Source organism: Scyliorhinus canicula, chromosome 28, assembly GCF_902713615.1.
Source record: "Scyliorhinus canicula chromosome 28, sScyCan1.1, whole genome shotgun sequence".
Lineage (NCBI taxonomy): Eukaryota > Metazoa > Chordata > Chondrichthyes > Carcharhiniformes > Scyliorhinidae > Scyliorhinus > Scyliorhinus canicula.
In genome coordinates this window covers 9484468-9506354 of record NC_052173.1, presented here as the reverse complement: position 1 = coordinate 9506354, position 21887 = coordinate 9484468, and the positions used below count along the sequence as shown (strand labels likewise).

The 21887-nt window shown below is 46.8% G+C and overlaps 1 protein-coding gene across 2 annotated transcripts in view; it reads left to right on the top strand.

The window, feature by feature from the left end:
- Nucleotides 1-21887, top strand: part of tfcp2 (transcription factor CP2) — a 151778-nt gene that overhangs the window by 19828 nt on the left and 110063 nt on the right. For both annotated transcript variants that reach the window (XM_038786352.1, XM_038786353.1), the window contains exons 2-3: nucleotides 20777-20928; nucleotides 21195-21271. In XM_038786352.1, the coding sequence (XP_038642280.1) occupies nucleotides 20777-20928; nucleotides 21195-21271 (229 nt within the window). The remainder of the gene's footprint in view (nucleotides 1-20776; nucleotides 20929-21194; nucleotides 21272-21887) is intronic.

Below are 21887 nucleotides of genomic sequence, written 5' to 3'. Positions count from 1 at the left end.
TAAAAAATATATTTTTATTCTCCTCTTTTTCCACAATTTTTCTCCCGAATTTACACCCAACAACAATCAATAACCAACAACAAATATCTCAAACCCCATAACAGTAACAACGATCCCATCCTCCCCCCATGCCCAGACATCAGCCCGCATGTTAACATAAACAAATGACAAAGAGAAAAAAAAGGAATCAGGGGTTACCTATAGCCATCTTCAACATACACAGCCCCCGTGCACCCCCCCCCCCCCAAACTAATGTTCGATGTTATCCAGTTCTTGAAAGTGCATAATAAATAGTGCCCATGACTTGTAGAACCCCTCCCAGCTTCCCCTCAGTTCGAACTTAACCTTCTCAAGGGTCAAGTATTCCAACAGGTCCTCTCGCCACGACAGGGCACAGGGTGGAGAGGCCGCTCTCCATCCCAGCAGGATCCGCCTTCGGGCGATCAACGAGGCGAAGGCTATGATATCTGCCTCCGCACCCGTTTCCAGCCCTGGCTGGTCCGACACCCTGAATATTGCCTCCCGGGGACCTTGGTCCAGCTTCACATGCACCACCGTGGAAATTACCCTAAACACCTCCTTCCAGTACACCCCAAGCTTTGGACAGGACCAAAACATATGAACTGATTAGCAGGCCCCCCCCCCCCCCCCCCCCCCCCCCCTTCAAAGAATCGGCTCATCCTTGCCCTCGTGAGGTGTGCCCTGTACACCACCTTCAGCTGTATCAGCCCCAACCTCGCACACGAGGTGGAGGCATTCACTCTCCGGAGCACCTCACACCAGACCCCCTCCTCTATAACCTCTCCCAATTCTTCCTCCCACTTCGCTTTGATCCCCTTCAGTGGTGCCTTATCCTTTTCCAACATAGCTCCGTATACCGCTGACACTGTCCCCTTCTCCAGTCCACTTGCCGCCAGCAATTTCTCTCCCAACGTTGATCTCCCTCAGTTCTTCCCTCTCACTAAACCTTTCATTCTCCAACATTTCTGGTATCTGATTTGTGTCCTCTTTTGTGAAGACAGAACCAAAGTATGTATTCAATTGCTCAGCCATTTCTTTGTCCCATATTATGCATTCCCCTGTTTCTGTCTGTAGGGGGCCTACATTTCTCTTTGCCAATCCCTTTCTCTTCACATATCTATAGAAACTCTTAGTGTCAGTCTTTATGTTCCCTGCAAGCTTCCTTTCGTACTGTACTTTCTCCTTCTTGATCAATTCCTCCTTTGCTGAATTCTAAACTGCTCCCATTTCTCAGACCTATTATTTTACTTGGGCAATCTGTATTATTACGGGCCAGCATTTAGAGAACCCCAAAGTATATTATGGAGTTCACCTGACCCACAACCTTTAATAGATTTTAGTTATGGGGCGCAAACGGGCCCACTCTGCAGGTGTGATGCAACAGAGATCTAAAGTACTTTTAAAACAAAACAATATTTATTCTCTGAATCCAGTTAACATTTTATAAACACACAGTAAACATCTTAGCAACTATCAACTCAAATACTTCCCCAAAGAATACAGCACTCTATCAGTAACCCTTAATCTTTCCCAGCAACATCCATAAGACAAATACCTCTTTAACAAAGACATCAGGTTTAAATTCTCTACTGAGAGCAGTTATCACTTTTAAATTCACAAATTACACCTTGTTTGCCTGGATGCAGCTCCAACTCTGAAAACGAAACTAAACACACTGTAGCCGCCAGCTCAAAAACGAAAGTAAAAACAGACAGACAACCCAGCTCCACCCACACTCTTGACATCATAGAACATTGAACATACAGTGCAGAAGGAGGCCATTCGGCCCATTGAGTCTGCACCGACCCACTTAAGCCCTCACTTCCACCCTATCCCTGTAACTCAATAACCCCTCCTAACCTTTTTGGTCACTAAGGGCAATTTATCATGGCCAATCCACCTGACCTGCACGTCTTTGGACTGTGGGAGGAGACCGGAGCACCCGGAGGAAACCCACACAGACGTGGGGAGAACGTGCAGACTCCGCACAGACAGTGACCCAGCGGGGAATTGAACCTGGGACCCTGGCACTGTGAAGCCACAGTGCTATCCACTTGTGCTACTGTGCTGCCCCAAATCACTGCAGTTATTTGATAAACAAACATTTCTTAAAGGTACATCCACTACAGCTGTTTGATAAACACCCATTTCTTAAAGGTGTACTCATATGACAGTATGTGTCTTCCTTGTATCGGATACTATTTCTAATTTCCTTTGTAAGTCATGGATTGACCCTCTGAATCCCTTTGCTTTTGTGCCAGACAGGAATGCACAGCTGCTGTAGTTCCCCCATGCGTTCTTTGAATGTTTGCCATTGTCTATCCATTGTCATCCCTTGAAGCAACTCTCCCCAATCTATCAAGACCAACCCGCGCCTCATATCCTCATAGCTCCCTTTATTAAGATTCAGCACCCTAGTCTCCGAATCAACTCCTTCACTCTCCATTTTGATGAAAAATTCTAGCATGTTATGGTCGCTCATCCCCAAGGGGTCCACTACAGCCAGATTGGCAATGATTCCCTTCTCATTACACAGTACCCAGTCTAAGATGGCCTGCTCTCTAGTTGGTTCCTCCACATATTAGTCAAGAAAACCATCCCGTATACGCTCCAGGAATTCCTCCTCTCCGGCATTGTGGCTAATTTGATTTGCCCAATCTATGTGAAGATTAAAATCACCCATGATCACCGATATTCCTTTGTTACGTGCATCTCTAATTTCTTGTTTAATGCCATTCCCAACCTCACCAATGAAACCTTGTGGGTTCCAGGAAGAACACACTTGTTCCTCAGGCCCATAAGGAGTTTTAACTTGCCAGGCCTCCCACTGGATATAGCTGCTCCCACTGGATATAGCTGCTCCCACTGGATATAGCTGCTCCCACTCTGGTTCTGTTGCTGGTCTGCAGACACTGTAATTAAACCTCTGGTGAGGTTAAAATGATCTTGTACCACACATGATTTACACTTATTATTTTAAATATATTTTTACTTCTTGCCTACCTTTACATGATTTACTAGAATAAACAAATTGGAACTGTGAGCTCAATTCTTCACATCTTTATCCTCCAGTGCACTCGTCTAACTGGGTGAAGCAAGGGTGGTTAATACTCTATCACAGTGTTCTTCAAACTTTTTTTCCGGGGACCCATTGTTACCAACCGGCCAACCTTCGGGACCCAACCCGGCTGACCTTCGCAACCCATGCCGGCCGACCTGCGCGACCCACCATTTTCTCTTGCCTTGTTTGCTGCTGCCAAAAATGGAGGAAATGGTTTTGGGTCCCTTTGGCCCTCGTACACGCTCCTCCAATGGAACCTGTTGGATGAAGGTGAAGCCTTCCGGTGTCGGAAAGTAGGGAGTCTCCATCTGTCCAAAGTTCGGCATTTTTTTCCTGTAAAGTTTTATCAAATAAACCCCCCCCCCCGAACTTGTATAAAAAATAAAATTAGTAAAATAAATGAAAGAAATGAATAAAATACACCGAACTTGTAAAAAAATAAAATGAATAAAATAAATGAATAAGAACCACTATGGAACTTGTAAAACAAAAAGCTGCAACCGTTTTAAAAAAAAAAAGCGGCCGCACTGCGCATGCCTGCCTGATTATCGATGCGCATGTGCAATGCGGCCAAATTGTTTTTTTAACATGTTCCTGGCCGCTTGCAGCCGGCATTATGAAAAGCCGGCTGCTGCGCGGGGATTTGAGCGATCGGGGGCTCCGCGACCCTCCCGACACCCACCCGCGGGTCGTGCACCCGACTTTGAAGAACACTGCTCTATCAGTTTGGCCCATGACACCCAATTGGTCTATTGAGGACATGGTTGGTGGGTTTGCTTTATTTTTCCTCTCAGTTGATTGTGGCCTTCATGAGCTGAGCAGACGCGAACCCGACCTCTGCTGTTTTCGCTTGGATAGCTGTCAGATTTTCCATTCTGATGGTACAATGAACAATTTGTATTGAGCTTCTTAAAAGTGACTAATGATTGCATTGGGTGAGAGAGATGAGGAGCGACGTGGACTTTTCCAGGGAGGTACAATGGAATATTCATGTTGCAAATGAGGAGCTAACGATATTATTCCAGTTTCTAGAAAACCCTTCAAACTGCATGATATTTTCTGGAGCAGGTGGAGAGTTTTTTTTTTATAAATTTAGATTACCCAATTATTTTTTCCAATTAAGGGGCAATTTAGAGTGGCCAATCCACCTACCCTGCACATCTTTGGGTTGTGGGGGCGAAACCCACGCAGACACGGGGAGAATGTGCAAACTCCACACGGACAGTGACCCAGGGCCGAGATTCGAACCTGGGACCTCAGCGCCATAAGGCGGTTGTCCTAACCACTAGGCCACCGTGCTGCCCGCAGTGGAGAGTTAACTGAATGAAGACATAGTTGTACACGGCCCTCTATTAAATGAGGGAGATGGCAGGAATGCCTTGTGTGGAAGACATTGGGCGCGATCTGACCAAATTCGTTCTAAGTGTGGTAGCGAGCGGTTTCTCGACAGCTGGCCTGACGAGGCCGTCACCGGTATGGCCCACTTAACGAGGCCCCACAGGCTTAACGCTGCAAATCACTGTTCTGCTGGCTAATGGCCCCGTGGTAACGAGGGGAAGCAGCACTTAAACCAATCCCACAGAGCAAACCCCACACAGCATGCAGCCATGCCACCAAGGGGATCAGCACCTAGATTCGGGATGCTGACCTGGCCAGACTATGGACGCGGTGGAAAGGGGGCTGAAAAGGAGAGTGCGGTGCCATCAGGGCAGTTGGAGGTCACAAGTGTAGAACAGTAAAACGCGTTGCACCTGAAACAGGTGAAGTGTCTGGCACGGTATTCCACAATGTGTGCCGACCTCCAACAACCTTCTGCCTAAGCATACCGGGCATGGTGGTCCTGGATTTTAAATATCCCCCGGCCCACAAGGCATGTGCAGGTAATGGATGTGATTGTGCACTTAGCAGAAGACAGACAGGAATCCGACAATAGCATAGATTGAGGGTGCTCTGCTCTCAGCGGGTTATAATCACCCTCCGGCCTTCGACATGGACCCGCTGACAGTGCCGACACAGGCCCATCACCCTGGAGTGATGTAACACAGACCCTGGGAGGAGGGGGGGGGGGGGGGGGGGGGGGGGGAGGAAAGAGAGAGAGAAGGAAAGGTGAGGTGGGACCCACCAACCCCTCTTGGTTTGGTGGCCACATGTTCCCCCTCTGCTCCCAGCATGTTGCCCAGCTGCTTTGCCAGGTTGTGGAGGGCACAGCAGACCACCGCAAAACAATGCACCATCAGAGCGGTCGAGGCATCGACGCAATGTATTTTTGGCTTGAAGGCAGCATCCTGTTACTGGCCGATACCACTGGTGTTGCGACTACATCGTAGCAATGTGAAACAGCAAGCTTCATCTGTTGTTTGAGATACCTTGCCCTTCCAGAGTAGTCTTGAGTAGGCTGGACACTTTCAGGGCTGAGAGTGGGTCTCCCTGTGAGTTTACACAATATACAGCGTGAAATGATCTGACCAGGGTGGCCATTATCCCACGAGATAAACATTTGTTTAAAGATAGATGTGATTCTGTGATAGGACAACATTTGCTAAATAATCTTGTGCTAAAAAGTACGCTGACGACCCGATTGTCAGTTGGACTCGCACGATGTGGTGCATTAGGATATTAATACATGTCCCCTGTCCTTTCCAGACAGAAAGAACATGTTTAGCTGAAACAATCATGGACCTAATGTGTAATGTGTGTACAATACAAGTGACAGCCATTCACTGTCTCATTCCTCAGGGCAATAGCTTGACCAATCAGGGTCAAACTGCCTGGTTTAAATTTATACCAATGTTTGGCTGTTAACTGTCAGTCACTTAGCTGGTGCATTCTCCATGACGACACCTCCACCAATTGGACTCCACGTGCCAACCGGTCGACACTCTTGACATGAGTATTCTTGTGATTGACCTTTTTTCAGCAATGCTCTAGTTCTGTACAGCAAATGACAAATTGATCTAATGTCAATTACCATTTGGGGAAGAGAGTTCCACACTCCTGTGTGTCGAGGTCTTTCCAAATGTAATTCCTGGAAGGCCTCCCTCCAGATATTTGGCATTCTCCCTACTTGGTGGATACAGTGTTTCCCGATCTACCCCGTTTGTACCTTGCAATATCTTGTAAACTTTGATCAAATAACCCCTTAACCATTTAATTTCCAGGGGATATACCCCTAGTTTGTATAATCCCTTTTTTCACTTTTTATTTATGGCGTGTGGGCATTGCTGATTAGGCCAACATATATTGACTGCCCCTAATTGCCCCTTGAGAAGATGGTGGTGAGCAACTTCTTGAGCCGCTGCAGTCCATGTGGTGTAGGTGCACCCACAGTGCTGTTAGGGAGGGAGTTCCAGGATTTTGCCCCAGCGACAGTGAAGAAACAGCAATATATTTCAAAGTCAGCAATTATTTCTCTTTCTGCTTCTGCTCTAGAATCCCGAAGGATCTATCCTGGTCCTCTACTCCTTTTCTCTCTGCTGCCTTTGGTGACATAATCCACAGGCATGAGATCAGCTTCCTCGCTGATATTTCACACCCATCTCTCACATTCCACTTCTTTTGGGTAGCACAGTGGATAGCACTGCTGTCTCACACCTCCAGGGTCCCGGGTTCATTTACGGCCTCGGGTGACTCTGCGGAGTCTGCACTTTCTCCCCGTGTCTACGTGCGTTCCTCCGGGTGCTCCGGTTTCCTCCCACAGTCCAAAGATGTGCAGGTTAGGTGGATTGGCCATGCTAAATTGTCCCTTAGTGTCCAAAGATGTGCAGGTTAGGTGGATTGACCATGATAAATTGTCCCTTAGTGTCCAAAGATGTGCAGGTTAGGGTGGATTGGCCATGATAAATTGCCCCTTAGTGTCCAAAGATGTACAGATTAGGTGGATTGGCCGTGTTAAACTGTCCCTTAGTGTCCAAAGATGTGCAGGTTAGGTGGATTGACCATGCTAAATTGCCCCTTAGTGTCCAAAGATGTACAGATTAGGTGGATTGGCCGTGTTAAACTGTCCCTTAGTGTCCAAAGATGTGCAGGTTAGGTGGATTGACCATGATAAATTGCAGTACCAAGGAATTGTTAGGTTACGTTCTGGGATTACGGGGGATAGGGCTGGGTGGGCAGGAGTGTGGGCCAAGCTAGGGTGCTCTTTCGAAGGGTCAGTGCAGACCTGATGGGCCAAATGGCCTCCTGTACTGTATATCTCTGGACTGTGGGAGGAAGCCGGAGCACCCGGAAGAAACCCACGCAGACACTGGGAAAACGTGCAGACGCCACACAGTCACCCGAGGCAGGATTTGAACCCCGGTCTTGAAATGCTCTTTAAACAATCCGCCTCCAGGGGTTCGGGCTTTTGGCAATTGTCACCCAGTTGCTAGTGTCAGTCTGCCGTCTTAATATCTTGCTTGCAGGTGTCCTCATAGCAGAGGGACGGACACCCAGGAGGTTGTAATCCAGTGGCCAAGTCACTGTTTGATAGGTCTTTAGGTATGCGGCTGTCACCTATCCAATGGGAAGTAGATCCGTGCAGGCATCGTTTGTTTAGCAGTGAGTGTATGCTGATGGAGGTCCTGGAGTGTATTAATTCAGAGTTGCTGACCCATGCTCTGCCAAAAGATGCCAAGGATACGTTTCGAACAGCGAAGCCAGAAACTGTTCAGCCTTCTCTCTTACCAAGCACACGTTGTTCAGGTCTCACACTGAGGACTGAAAATGATCTGTTTATCCTGACTTGTTTCCTGTTGCCAAGCCTCTGTCCATGCTCCCATCTCACCCACGACACCATGAGCTTATTATCTTGTGTCATAAAACCTTCTTGTCATAAGATTCCTAGCCTTTGACCTGCCCTGGTAGCCATGGTATTAATATGGCTGGGTCCAGTTCAGTTTCTGATCAATGCTAGTCCTCCCAGGGTGTTGATAGTGGGGATTCAGCGATGGTAATGTCATTGAATGTCAAAGGATAGTGGTTAGATCCTCTCTTGTAGGAGGTGGTCATTACCTGGCGTAGGATGGTTGTGCCTCGGACACTATCCTGAGCAACTCCTGCAGTGATGTCCTGGAGCTGAGATCATTGACCTCCAACCACCACAACCATCTTCCTTTGTGCCGGGTATAACTCCAACCAGTGGAGAGTTTCCCCCCTTATTCCCATTGACTCCAGTTTAGCTCGGGCTCCTTGATGCCACACTCGGTCAAATGCTGCCTTGATGTCAAGGGCAGTCACTCTCACCTCACCTCTTTTGGCCATGTTTGAACCAAGGCTGTAACGAGGTCAGGAGCTGAGTGAGCCTGGCGGAACCCAAACTGAGCATCAGTGGGCAGGTTGATGACTCATTCCATCACTGTGCTGATGACGGAGAGTAGACTGAACGGGTGGTAATTGGCTGGGTTGGATTTGTCCTGTTTCTTGTGTACAGGAAACACCTGGGCAATTTTCCACATTGCTGGGTAGATGCCAGTGTTGTAGCTGCACTGGAACAGCTTGGCTGCGGGTGCGGCAAGTTCTGGAGCACAAGTCTTCAGTACTATTGCCGGGATATTGTCAGGGCCCATAGCCTATGCAGTCTCCAGTGCCTTCAGCCGTTTCTTGATATCACGTGGAATGAATCGTATTGGCTGAAGACTGACATCTGTGATGCTGGGGACCTCTGGAGGAGACGGAGATGGATCATCCACTCAGCACTTCTGGCTGAAGATTATTGCGAATGCCTCAGCCTTGTCTTTTGCACTGATGTGCTGGGCTCCTCCATCATTGAGGATGGGGATATTTGTGGAGCCTCCTCCTCCAGTGAGTTGTTTAATTGGCCACCACCATTCACGGCTGGATGTGGCAGGACTACAGAGCTTAGATCTGATCTGTTGGTTGTGGAATTGCTTAGCTCTGTCTATTACTTTCTGCTTATGCAATTTGGCACACAAGTAGTCCCGTGCTGAAGCTTCACCAGGTTGACACCCCATTTTTCAGTATGCCTGGTGTTGCTCCTAGCATGCTCTCCTGCACTCTTCATTGAACCACGGTTGACCCCCTGGCTTGGTGGTAATGGTAGAGTGGGAGATATGCTGGGCCATGAGGTTACAGATTGTGTTGAATAGAATTCTGCTGCTGCTGATGGCCCACAGTGCCTCATGGATGCCCAATCTTGAGTTGCTAAATCTGTTCGAAGTCTATCCCATTTAGCATGGTGGCAGTGCCACACAACACAATGGAGGGTATCCTCAATGTGAAGACTGGACTTTGTCTCCACAAGGATTGTGCGGTGGTCACTTCTACCGATACTGTCATGGACAGATGCATCTGCAGCAGGCAGGTTGGTGAGAATGAGGTCAAGTATGTTTTTCCCTCTTGTTGGTTCCCTCACCACCTGCTGCAGTCCCAGTCTAGCAGCTATGTCCTTTAGGACCCGGCCAGCTCGGTCTGTGGTGGTACGACTGAGCCACTCTTGGTGATGGACATTGAAGTCCCTGACCCAGAGTATGTTCTGTGCCCTTGCCACCCTCATTGCTTCCTCCAAGTGGTGTGTAACATGGAGGAGCACTGATTCATCAGCTGATTGTGGCCGGTACGTGGTAATCAGCAGGCGGTTTCCTTGCCCATGTATAACCTGAAGCCATGAGACTTCATGGGGTCCAAAGTCGATGTTGAGGACTCCCAGGGCAACTCCATCCTGACTGTATCCCACTGTGCGGCCACCTCTCCTGGCTCTGTCCTGCCGGTGAGACAGGACATATCCAGCGATGGTGATAGTGGTGTCTGGGACATTGTCTATAAGGTGTGATTCTGTGAGTATGACTATGTCAGGCTGTTGCTTAACTAGTCTGTGAGATAGCTCTTCCCAACTTTGGCACAAGCCCCCAGATGTTAGTAAGGAGGACATTGTACATAGAACATAGAACAGTACAGCACAGAACAGGCCCTTCGGCCCTCAATGTTGTGCCGAACAATGATCACCCCACTTAAACCCACGTAACCCGTATACCCGTAACCCAACAATCCCCCCATTAACCTTACACTACGGGCAATTTAGCATGGCCAATCCACCTAACCCACACATCTTTGGACTGTGGGAGGAAACCGGAGCACCCGGAGGAAACCCACGCACACACGGGGAGGACGTGCAGACTCCACACAGACAGTGACCCAGCCGGGAATCGAACCTGGGACCCTGGAGCTGTGAAGCATTGATGCTAACCACCATGCTACTGGGTTTGCCGTTGTCATTTCCGGTGCCTGGGTCGATGCCGGGTGGTCCGTCCCATTCCGTTTTTGTGTTTTTGTCGCGGTTGAATACAACTGAGTGTCTCGCTCGGCTGTTTCAGAGGGCAAAGAGTCAACCACATTGCTGTGGGTCTGGAGTCACGTGTGAGCCAGACCAGATGGCAGATTTCCTTCCCTAAAGGACATTAGTGAACCAGATGGGTTTTTAAGACAGTCGACAATGGTTTCATGGTCTTTTAATTCCATATATTTTATTGAGTTTAAATTCCCCATCTGTCATGGTGGGATTCAAACCCAGGTCCACAGATCATTATCTGGTCTCTGGATTGCTAGTCCAGCGACAATACCACCGCATCCCCACTCAGGAGTGTGATGGAATACTCTCCATTTGCCTGGATGAGTGCACCTCCTACAACACTCAAGAAGCTCGACACCATCCAGGACAAAGCAGCCCCGCTTGATTGGCACCCCTTCCACAAATATTCACTCCCTCCACCACTGACACACAGTAGCAGCCGTGTGTACCATCTACAAGATGCACTGCAGGAACTCACCAAGGCTCCTTAGGCAGCACCTTCCAAACCCACGGCCACTACCATCTAGAAGGACAAGGGAAGCAGCTACCTGGGAACCCCACCACCTGGAGATTCCCCTCCCAGTCACTCACCATCCTGACTTGGAAATGTATTGGCTGTTCCTTCACTGTTGCTGAATCAAAATCCTATAACTCTCTCCCTAACCGCATAGTGGGTGTACCTACACTACATGGACTGCAGCGGTTCAAGAATGCAACTCAGTGCCACCGTCTCAAGGGCAACTAGGCTTGGACAATAAATGCTGATCGAACCAGCGTCGCCTGAACCCAACATGAGTGTTGTTGGAGCTGCACTCATCCAGGCAAAAATTAATTAAAAAAACAAAATCCTATCCCTTTGAACTGTTGTCTTTTAATCTTTTTGCAGAGTTACATGGGAGTTGGGATGTTCAGAATATTATACCTTCATAGTTGGTACTGTTAAACTTTGGCTTTCTACCTGAAATGTCTGGTTCTATAATAAACTAGGAAGCAAGGCACGTATTTGGCCATATTGTTGGTTGGAAATATCATTTAAATATATGATGTGACCCGTGGAGCAGTGGATCTAGAGACCGAGCACTCCATCCATCTCTGTCGTAACAATCCCTTACCTGTCTGTTTTTGTTTTTTCTTTGAAGTCATTGTTTGCTGATTTCTAAAATGACACCATCCTTAGCTATCCACGGTGGTGCATTTTTCTCAATGGGGTCTTTTGTTCTCAATAAATCTCTCCACCTCTTTCCAGGCAGGTTCAAGGCTATTTTTAGGAGCAGTTTTCCTCCAAGTGCAGTCCTCCAAGTCATCACTGCCTGGGAAATGAGTGTTTGAAACCCATTCTTGCTCTTGTGGGTTGAAGTTGTTGCTTAACACACCTGTTCCCCCTCTGAGTGACAATTTTTCATGTGTTTTTTATGTGTACTGTTCAGTAGATCCTTGTGTTGATAGTTACTTGTTTAAAAAAAAAATTTAGAGTACCCAATTAATTTTTTTCCAATTAAGGGGCAATTTAGCGTGACCAATCCACCTACCCTGCACATCTTTGGGTTGTGGGGGTGAAACCCGCGCAGTTATGGGGAGAATGTGTAAACTCCACACGGACAGTGACCCAGAGCCGGGATAGAACCCGGGACCTCGGTGCCGTGAGGCAGCAGTGCTAACCACTGCACCACCGTGCTGCCCTTGATAGTTACTTGTTTGTGAACTTCAAAATGGATAATTTCATTTTTGAAAGTAATCAGTGTTGGAATTTTCTCCTTTTTTTGTTTTTATGAATCCAGGCAAGAAAAGGGCATCAGACTGTCTGTGCTCTTGATTAATTGTTCATTCCATCCACCAGCCCATTTCTCTCTCACCCCCTCCACCACCTTTGAGCTTCTCTCTGGCAAAAATAAATCTTCACTGACTTATTTCAAAATGATTTCCACTCCTTTTCTGTCAGGTACGATCACCTCATTTTTCAGGCATTCACGTTATTGTAGAGCCGCTAAAGAATAAGCTCCAGTCACACCCCTTGTTCCACAAGTTCTTTACTACCCACACCTGTTAGGCCAGTGGTGGGCAACCTGCTGCTTGGAGTCCACATGCGGCCCATCAGGGCTGTGAGTGGGGCCCACGAGAAACTTTGTTGACCGTTGTCCATACGCTGGTCTTCTACATTCCGTTGATTTGCATTGGTGTTTTTTTTCCGACCAGTATGACTGAGGTGGTTCACACGTGAAGTGAGGTGTGTGTTAGATGCTCACAACGTAGACTGTGAGCGAAACATGGAAACGTAGAAAATAGGAGCTGGAGTAGGCTGTTTGGCCCTTTGAGCCTGCTCCACAGGGGCTGGTTTAGCACAGTGGGTTAAACAGCTGGCTTGTAATGCAGAATAAGGCCAGCAGCGTGGTTTCCTATACCGGCCTTCCCAGACAGGTGCCGGAATGTGGCAACTTAGGGGCTTTTCACAGTAACTTCATTGAAGCCTACTTGTGACAATAAGTTATTATTATTATTATTATTATTGCGCTCCTTCTGCATCCATGCGCTCCCCGTCCAATCCAGTGTAGTTTTTACCGTTTGAAGTTAATAGTTCTATTGACAAATGATTAAGCTCATTATGAAATATTCAGTATGTGTTAAATGTATTCAATCTTATTCAAGGCTCACGGTTAGTGATCAAATTTCAAGCTTGTGGCCTACTGAGATGGAGGGCCACTTGTGGGCCCACTCACTAGCCTGGCTTGCCCGTCACGGCACTGCACCATCTGTTTGTACTGGTGACCCCATCTCCAACACAAGTTCACTTTCATGGTGTCCATGTGTTTTGTAATTTCAAATGCCAAGTCTGGCACAGGGTGGGCAGAAGCGTAACTGAACAGAAGTTAAATCTTAAAAAAACAAACAAATTGTGTTCATAGAATCCCTACAGTGGAGAAAAAGGATGGCATTTTTGGACACTAAGGGACAATTTATCATGGCCAATCCATCTAACTGCATGAGGCACATGGAAGGGCAAAATATTGGTAGTTATAGGATTATTCTCGTACCAAGTGTCTTTCTTTTCCACGCCGCTCCTCCTTCCCCAAGTTTCTGCATCTTTTCTGCTATCTTGCTTGATAGCTGACTAAACATAACTTTCATTTATAAAGCACCTTTCATGACCTCTGGACACCCCAAAGCACTTTGCAGTTTCTAAGGTCACTGTTGTATTGTAGGAAACGGTGGTCGTATAAAAAACAAAGTATTGGCTGAGAGCAGATGAATGAATTGTGTCAAATAATCAGCTAGAGAATGAGGCAAAAGAAAGTGACTTGTAGCAGCGAAGCATGCACTTATTGCCGTGCTGGTGTCTGCTGGCTGAAAATTCTAGTAGAATCATCAGCCCATCGGGTCTGCACTGGCCTTCTGAAAGAGCACCCTACCTGGGCTCACTTCCCCCCCCGCACAACCTCACCTAACTGTCACATCTTTGGACATCAAGGGGCAATTTATCATGGCCAGTCCACCTAATCTGCACATCTTTGGACTGTGGGAGGAAACCTATGCAGACACGGGGAGAACGTGCAAACTCCACACAGTTCCCCAAGGCTGGAATTGAATCCTTGTCCCTGGTGCTGTGATGTAGCAGTGCTAACCACTGTGCTGCCAATGTTGTGCCCCAGTGTTTGTGATCAGCAAATTAGATAGTTGTGGAGTGACGTTGTGTTTCAGAATCTATGTACTTACACTGCGTATGTGGAAGGATTATTTGCACTGAAGGAAAAATATTTTCAATTGTTTACTGGGCAAGCATTAGATAATACTGCACCTTTTAATATGTTTTCCCTATTAATGAGGGGATGATATCTTTTTCAAAGAATTTGATCAATGTTAATGTAAGAATATTTTATTTTCAAAGTTGTCTCTTCTACAAAATAGAATAGAGGAGCAGTTTTAAAATTTTGATAGAAGCTAGAGGTGACAAAAATGTTCAGCTTTAAAAGGTGGAAAGGCATTGTGGTTTAAACAGGGATTACCAGAGACTCGGAGCCTATTCTTGTGTTTGTATTAATTAGCCTCACGTAGCATCAGGCAGAAAAGACTGCTATCTGACCACGAGCTCACAACATCCTAAAATGGGCCCGTTGTTCCAGAACCGATGAATTTGGTTTCAATGCAACTGACGGTATAAAATGTAACCTTGCAAATAAAGGAAAGCTCATAAAACTGCAGAACCACTGATAAAAGCATGTACCAATTCTCCAAAGAATGTACTGCTTTACTCTGATTTCTGTAATCACCCAAAGCAAAAACAGCCAGTTGGAAAATTAAGCCTATTGAAATTGCGGAGTGCTTCTTGTTAGCTCCAGCTTGCCATGTAATTGGGTGCTAAGTATTTGAGACTGAAATAACACGGAAAATAGTTTGCTTGCAATAGGACATTCTTTGTAGCTGCAGCAAGTGACCAGCACACTGGAACGATGATTGACTTGTGTAGTGCCAACTGCTTGTTCCAGTTGAACAGTAATGTGGCTATCTGTACCTTCTCCCACCTCCTCCTCTTCTACTTTGGTTGTGCCTTTTACTGGTTTCTGAAATGTGAATTAGTTCACTGTTTGTAGTGGGGGTAGAAGTTGCAGCTACCTCTGTGTTCTACAAAGAAGTACTGATCTCATCTGCTCTTTTCCTCGAAGTGTTCATAATGGTGACAAGCAAACAAGCTGTTTCAATGCTGGAGGAGGGTGGGAATGCATAATCTCTCTTCAGTGAATGTTTACCCAGGAGCAGTTTGTCTTGTAGGGCAGTGTTTTTTAAACACTTCCTTGGAGCCACTTTTGCTAATGTAGACTGAAGCAAACGGTCGCATGGGAGTCATTTGCCTGGGACAAACGGTTGCATGGGAGTCATTTGTCTGGGACAAACGGTTGCATGGGAGTCATTTGCCTGGGACAAATGGTCGCATGGGAATCAATAGCCTGGGACAAAGGTTGCATGGGAGTCATTTGCCTGGGACAAACGGTCGCATGGGAGTTCATTTGCCTGGGCCAAACGGTCGCATGGGAGTCATTTGCCTGGGCCAAACGGTCGCATGGGAGTCATTTGCCTGGGCCAAACGGTCGCATGGGAGTCATTTGCCTGGGACAAACGGTCGCATGGGAGTCATTTGCCTGGGACAAACGGTCGCATGGGAGTCATTTGCCTGGGACAAACGGTGGAATTAATGTGTCATTTGCCTGGGACAAACGGTGGAATTGGTGTGTCATTTACCTGGGACAAACGGTGGAATTGGTGTGTCATTTACCAGGGACAAACGGTGGAATTGGTGTGTCATTTACCAGGGACAAACGGTGGAATTGGTGTGTCATTTACCAGGGACAAACGGTGGAATTGGTGTGTCATTTACCTGGGACAAACGGTGGAATTGGTGTGTCATTTACCAGGGACAAACGGTGGAATTGGTGTGTCATTTACCAGGGACAAACGGTGGAATTGGTGTGTCATTTACCAGTGGCGATTGAAGCAAACGGTGGAATTGGTGTGTCATTTACCAGTGGCGATTGAAGCAAACGGTGGAATTGGTGTGTCATTTGCTAGTGTCAATTGAAGCAAACGGTCGCATGGGAGTCATTTGCCTGGGACAAACGGTCGCATGGGAGTCAGCGACAATTACATGTAGTAGAAAAAATAATTGAAGGATATGGTCAGCAGGTCGGGTTTATCTTTTTTTTGGAAAGACATGGTATTTTGGACTTGATTAATGAAATTGTCAGCTCGTTGTGGGGGAACAAGTCTACAATTAACTTTGGTTCGGGCCTGGAATGAGAACAGTCTGCCAGCAATCTTATTTTGACAACTCTTATGCTCACTGGAAGTTGACATGGAGGACAGAATTGACCGTGGCTTCTTGCACACCAAAGTGGAATAGCTTGATGCTGCTCATGTTTTGGGGAAGGAAGGAATATCGGAGTAGGGAATAGGAAGACCAGGATACCGTAAAAATCGGGGAATTATTTTAACAAATGCGGGTGGGGGGGGGGGGGGGGGGGGGGGGAGAACACTCTATTTTGATTTGATTATTATTGTCACGTGTATTAGTATACAGTGAAAAGTATTGTTTCTTGCATGCTGTACAAACAATGCACACCGTATATAAGGAAGGGAGGAGAGACTGCAGAATATAACGTTATAGCAAGGTATAGAGAAAAGATCAACTTAATACGAGGTAGGTCCATTCAAAAGTCTGATGGCAGTAGGGAAGAAGCTGTTCTTGAGTCGGTTGGTACGTGACCTCAAACTTTGGTATCTTTTTCCTGACGGAAGAAGGTGGAAGAGAGTATGTCCGGGATGCGTGGGGTCCTTAATTATGCTGGCTGCCTTTGAGACAGCGGGAATTATAGATAGAGTCAATGGGTGGGAGGCTGATTTGCCTGATGGATTGGGCTACATTCACAACCTTTTGCAGTTTCCTGCAGTCGTGGGCAGAGCAGGATCCATACCAAGCTGTGATACAACCAGAAAGAATGCTTTCTATGGTGCATCTGTGGAAGTTGGTGAGAGTCGTAGCTGGCATGCCAAATTTCCTCAGTCTTAACATAAGAACATAAGAACTAGGAGCAGGAGTAGGCCATCTGGCCCCTCGAGCCTGCTCCGCCATTCAATGAGATCATGGCTGATCTTTTGTGGACTCAGCTCCACTTTCCGGCCCGAACACCATAACCCTTAATCCCTTTTTTCTTCAAAAAACTATCTATCTTTACCTTAAAAACATGTAATGAAGGAGCCTCAACTGCTTCACTGGGCAAGGAATTCCATAGATTCACAACCCTTTGGGTGAAGAAGTTCCTCCTAAACTCAGTCCTAAATCTACTTCCCCTTATTTTGAGGCTATGCCCCCTAGTTCTGCTTTCACCCGCCAGTGGAAACAACCTGCCTGCATCTATCCTATCTATTCCCGTCATAATTTTAAATGTTTCTATAAGATCCCCCCTCATCCTTCTAAATTCCAACGAGTACAGTCCCAGTCTACTCAACCTCTCCTCGTAATCCAACCCCTTCAGCTCGGGGATTAACCTCGTGAATCTCCTCTGCACCCCCTCCAGTGCCAGTATGTTCTTTCTCAAGTAAGGAGACCAAAACTGAACACAATACTCCAGGTGTGGCCTCACTAACACCTAATACAATTGCAGCATAACCTCCCTAGTCTTAAACTCCATCCCTCTAGCAATGAAGGACAAAACTCCATTTGCCTTCTTAATCACCTGTTGCACCTGCAAACCAACTTTCTGGGAAAGTAGAGTTGTTGGTGGGATTTCTTAACTATAGTGTCGGCATGGGGGGACCAACACAGGTTGTTGGTGATCTGTACACCTAAAAATTTGAAGCTCTCGACTCTTTCTACTTTGTTCGCATTGATGTAGACAGGGGCATGTTCTCCACTACGCTTCCTGAAGTCGATGACAATCTCCTTCGTTTTGTTGACATTGAGGGAGAGATTATTGTTGTCGCACCAGTTCACCAGGTTCTCCAACTCACTCCTATACTCTGTCTTGTCATTGTTTGAAATCCGACCCACTACTGTGGTGTCATCAGCAAATTTGAAAATCGAGGGGAATTTGGCCACACAGTCATAGGTGTATAAGGAGTATAGTAGGGAGCTGAGGACACAGCCTTGTGGGGCACCGGTGTTGAGGATGATCATGGAGGAGGTGTTGTTGCCTATCTTTACTGATTGTGGTCTGTGGGCTAGAAAGTTCAGGATCCAGTCGCAGAGGGAGGAGCCAAGGCCATGGAGTTTGGAGATGAGTTTTGTAGGAATGATGGTGTTGAAAGCTGAGCTGTAGTCGATAAATAGGATTCTGACATGGGTGTCTTTGTTATCTAGGTGTTCCAGGGTAGAGTGCAGGGCCATGGAGATGGTGTCTGCTGTGGACCTGTTGCAGCGGTAGGCAAACTGTAGTGGATCAAGGCAATCCGGAAGGCTGGAGTTGATTTGTGCCATGACTAACCTTTCGAAGCACTTCATGATGATGGATGTCTTCTTGAAGCAGATAGGGACCTCAGATTGTTGTAAAGAGAGGTTGAAGATGTCTGAGAATACCCCCGCCAGCTGATCCACGCAAGACCTGAGCGCCTGTCCGGGCCAGTGGCTTTCCGTGGGTTGATCTTCGAACGGAAGCTAGGATCAGATTAGAGCCCTCTAAAATGTGAATGCTTTATCTTCTGTTAAATATTAGTTTATTTTGTGTGTGCACTGCCAGTATTTAACACGCCTAGATCAGGTGAAGCTCCTTCAGGTTTCTCCTGCCGTGTGTCTGACCCCCATCCAACCAAATGAGCACTCTTCCTGGAGCAGTGGGACATCTTATACGTTTGTTCTTTCAAACTGGTGTTTTGTCTGGTTGGAAGGTGGGTTGTAAAGAAACTTCCTCATTCAACTGAAGCACCAACTGTAGTTCCCCAAGGCAGCCCTGAAACCAGACATAGTAAACCGTACCAAGTACACTGAAGAGCCACAATGTTTAATTCCACTATATGCCAGCATGCTTACTCGTACTGTGTTTGAACTGAAACACAAGAGTTGTGTGGATTGCAGTTTGTACAAATCTGGAGATGGAGTTGGAGGTTTCTGCTACGTTGCATTATTTCTCCCTCCCAGTGCAATTGTTCAAAGATTGCTGAATTTCCAGGATAGTTTGTGCTAATTAGAAACCAGCCAGAGCACAAAACAGACCAGCCCCTCGCCTTGAATCGGTCCCCATGGGGAGTTTTGGCTAATTGTGCTACTTTAGTGAGGCTCTTAAAATGAAGCTGTTTTTTCAGTAGGTTCAAGGACACTTCGGGAACACTTGAAAAGATTAGATTTTGAAAAAATAATACTGGACACCAATTGACTTGTGCTGTGTATTTTGTTCAAGGTATTATCAGTTTTTAAAAATCCCAACTTCTTCGCACCCTGCTTATTTTTGTGAAAAACATATTTTGGGTATATTATACACACTACACCCAATTACCGTTGTTAAATTGTAATTGCATTTTTAAAAATAAATTCTATTCTAAGACGCTTAGTTTTTTTTTTGGAAGATTAATGTGCAGTATGCAAATAAATGAGCAGAAATCTGTTTAAAACTAGGATTTTGCAGATAATCCCAGTCCCCAAGCTCATATCAAGGGTGGTATTCTCCGCTCCAGGGACTAGGTGCCTGTGCCGTCGTGAACGCCGTTGCGTTTCACGACGGCGCGAACAGGGCTTGGGCGCGACCTATTCTGGCCCCCACAGGGGGCCAGCACGGCGCTGGAGCGGTTCATGCCACTCCAGCCTCCTTGCGTGGCGCCAAATGGGCGCCGCGCCAACCCGTGCATGCGCAGTTGGGGCAGCTCATTCCCGCGCATGCGCAGTTGGGGCAGCTCATTCCTGCGCATGCGCAGTTGGGCTGCGCCATCCTGCGCATGCGCAGGGAACGTCTTGACCCTCGCTGGCCCCTCACCAACATGGCGCCGGGGTTCTGGGGCTGGCCGCAGAAGGAGGTAGGCCCGGGGGGAGGGCAGGAGAAGAGGCCAGCCCGCTGATTGGTGGGCCCCGATCGCGGGCCAGACCCCATCGTAGGCCCCACTCCGGTGAAGGAGGACCCCCCCCCCCACCCGTGTTCCCGCACAGTTCCCGCTGGCAGCGACCAGGGGTGAACGGCGCCGGCGAGACTGTCATTTTTTTTCGGCAGCCCATCCGGGCCAGAGAATCGCCGCTCGCCATGATTCTCGTGGCGCTGGTTTCGGGGGTGGGTGGGAGAATCGCGTGCGGGTGTCGGGGCAGCGTGGCGCGACTCGCGCGGCACTTTGGCAATTTTCCCACCCAGCGTGTGGCGGGAGAATACCGCTCCAAAATCTCGGACTTGGCTCCTCACTCTGCAACTGGATCCTCGACTTCCTGACCCATAGACCACAATCAGTAAGAATAAACAACAACACCTCCTCCGCAATGGACTCGTCCCATCGAGTCTGCTCCGCCATTCAATCATGGCTGATATTTTTCTCATCCCCATTCTCCTGCCTTCTCCCCATAACCCCTGATCCCCTTATTAATCAAAAACCTATCTATCTCTGTCTTAAAGACCCTCTTATGGACTGATCTTATCGCTCCACACATCTTCTCTACTGAGTGGTACTACACTCTGTATGCTTCGGTCTATGTATTTACATTGTGTAGTTATCGTATGTCCTATGTTTTTTCATGTATGGAATGATTTGCCTGGAGTGTACGCAGAGCAATACTTTTCACTGTACCTCGGAACACGTAACAAATTAAATTCAAAGTGGAACCTCTGATGTTTAAATCCATAGAATATGGGCCACCTGTTGATGGTCCTGATGTCGATATGAGTACTTGACTGTAACTAGGTTCTGTTGAGTACGTAATGCATGGTTATATTTTTAATTTCCTTCTGTTCTAAATTTAGTGATGTCCTCGCACTGCCAATCTTCAAACAGGAAGAGTCCAACTTGCCTCCAGAGAACGAGAATAAACTATTACCCTTTCAGTATGTCCTTTGTGCTGCTACCTCTCCAGCTGTGAAGCTCCATGATGAAACACTTACATATCTTAACCAAGGTAAGGTCTAGGATTGCACGGCTCAATTTGTGTGAATTGGGCCAGTGTTGTTAGTTCGCATTTTGAAAACAAGATGGTGCAATGTGCTTGTGGTGGAGATGGTGACTGGGCTGCAATGCTTCACAAGCAGCTTCAGTGTCTGCTGCCTTGATTTGAGCTTCTTGCTGTCTTTTCAATATTCCGTGTTTAACAAAAGGAAACTTTTATTTTCTTGATTTTATTCAAATGATAATTTTGTACCTTGTTCTGATTTGTTCTGTTTTCAGGGCAGTCTTATGAAATTCGGATGCTTGATAATCGGAAAATTGGGGAGTTGCCCGAAATCAATGGCAAATATGTGAAGGTGAGAAAAGTGAAATGTTTGTTAAATAGTGGAGCTGCGTTTGTTGCAAGCTCTACTTTGCGAGGGGCGGATACCGTTTTTATTATTTGGGGGGAAAATGAGCAAATTGCGATGCATCGTGTCTACTTTCCTGAGCCTGTCACCAACTTTGTTGTGTTGGCAGAGATCACTTGAGACAGCAGCCCTGAAGACATAAATTTTTAGTTTTATTGAAAGCTGAAAAATAGCCCTGTTTTAATTGTGTTGGTAAGATAACACAATTCTTCACCTTGAACCTCTGCCACCCCTCCAAAAAATATACTTCTGGTCGCAAACTTTGTGAAAGTTGGATTTGATTTTCCTGTACAGATTAGGTTTGAAAATGGATCTGTAACCGGAAGGAAAGGCATTATCAACCCAGTATTACTGAACATGGATTTTAATGTTTATTCTCTGTCCGTGTCATTCTGTTGAATGTGTGGCATCAGGTTGCCTGTGGAATGAGCAAAATGGCACCTGAAAGTGTTAAATAAAAGTTTCAAACCTCCATCTACTGAGTGAAAGGGCTTTTATAAACTAGCATTGAGTTTTTACTGTATGACTGTGCTACCGGGCAGCACGGTAGCATAGTGGTTAG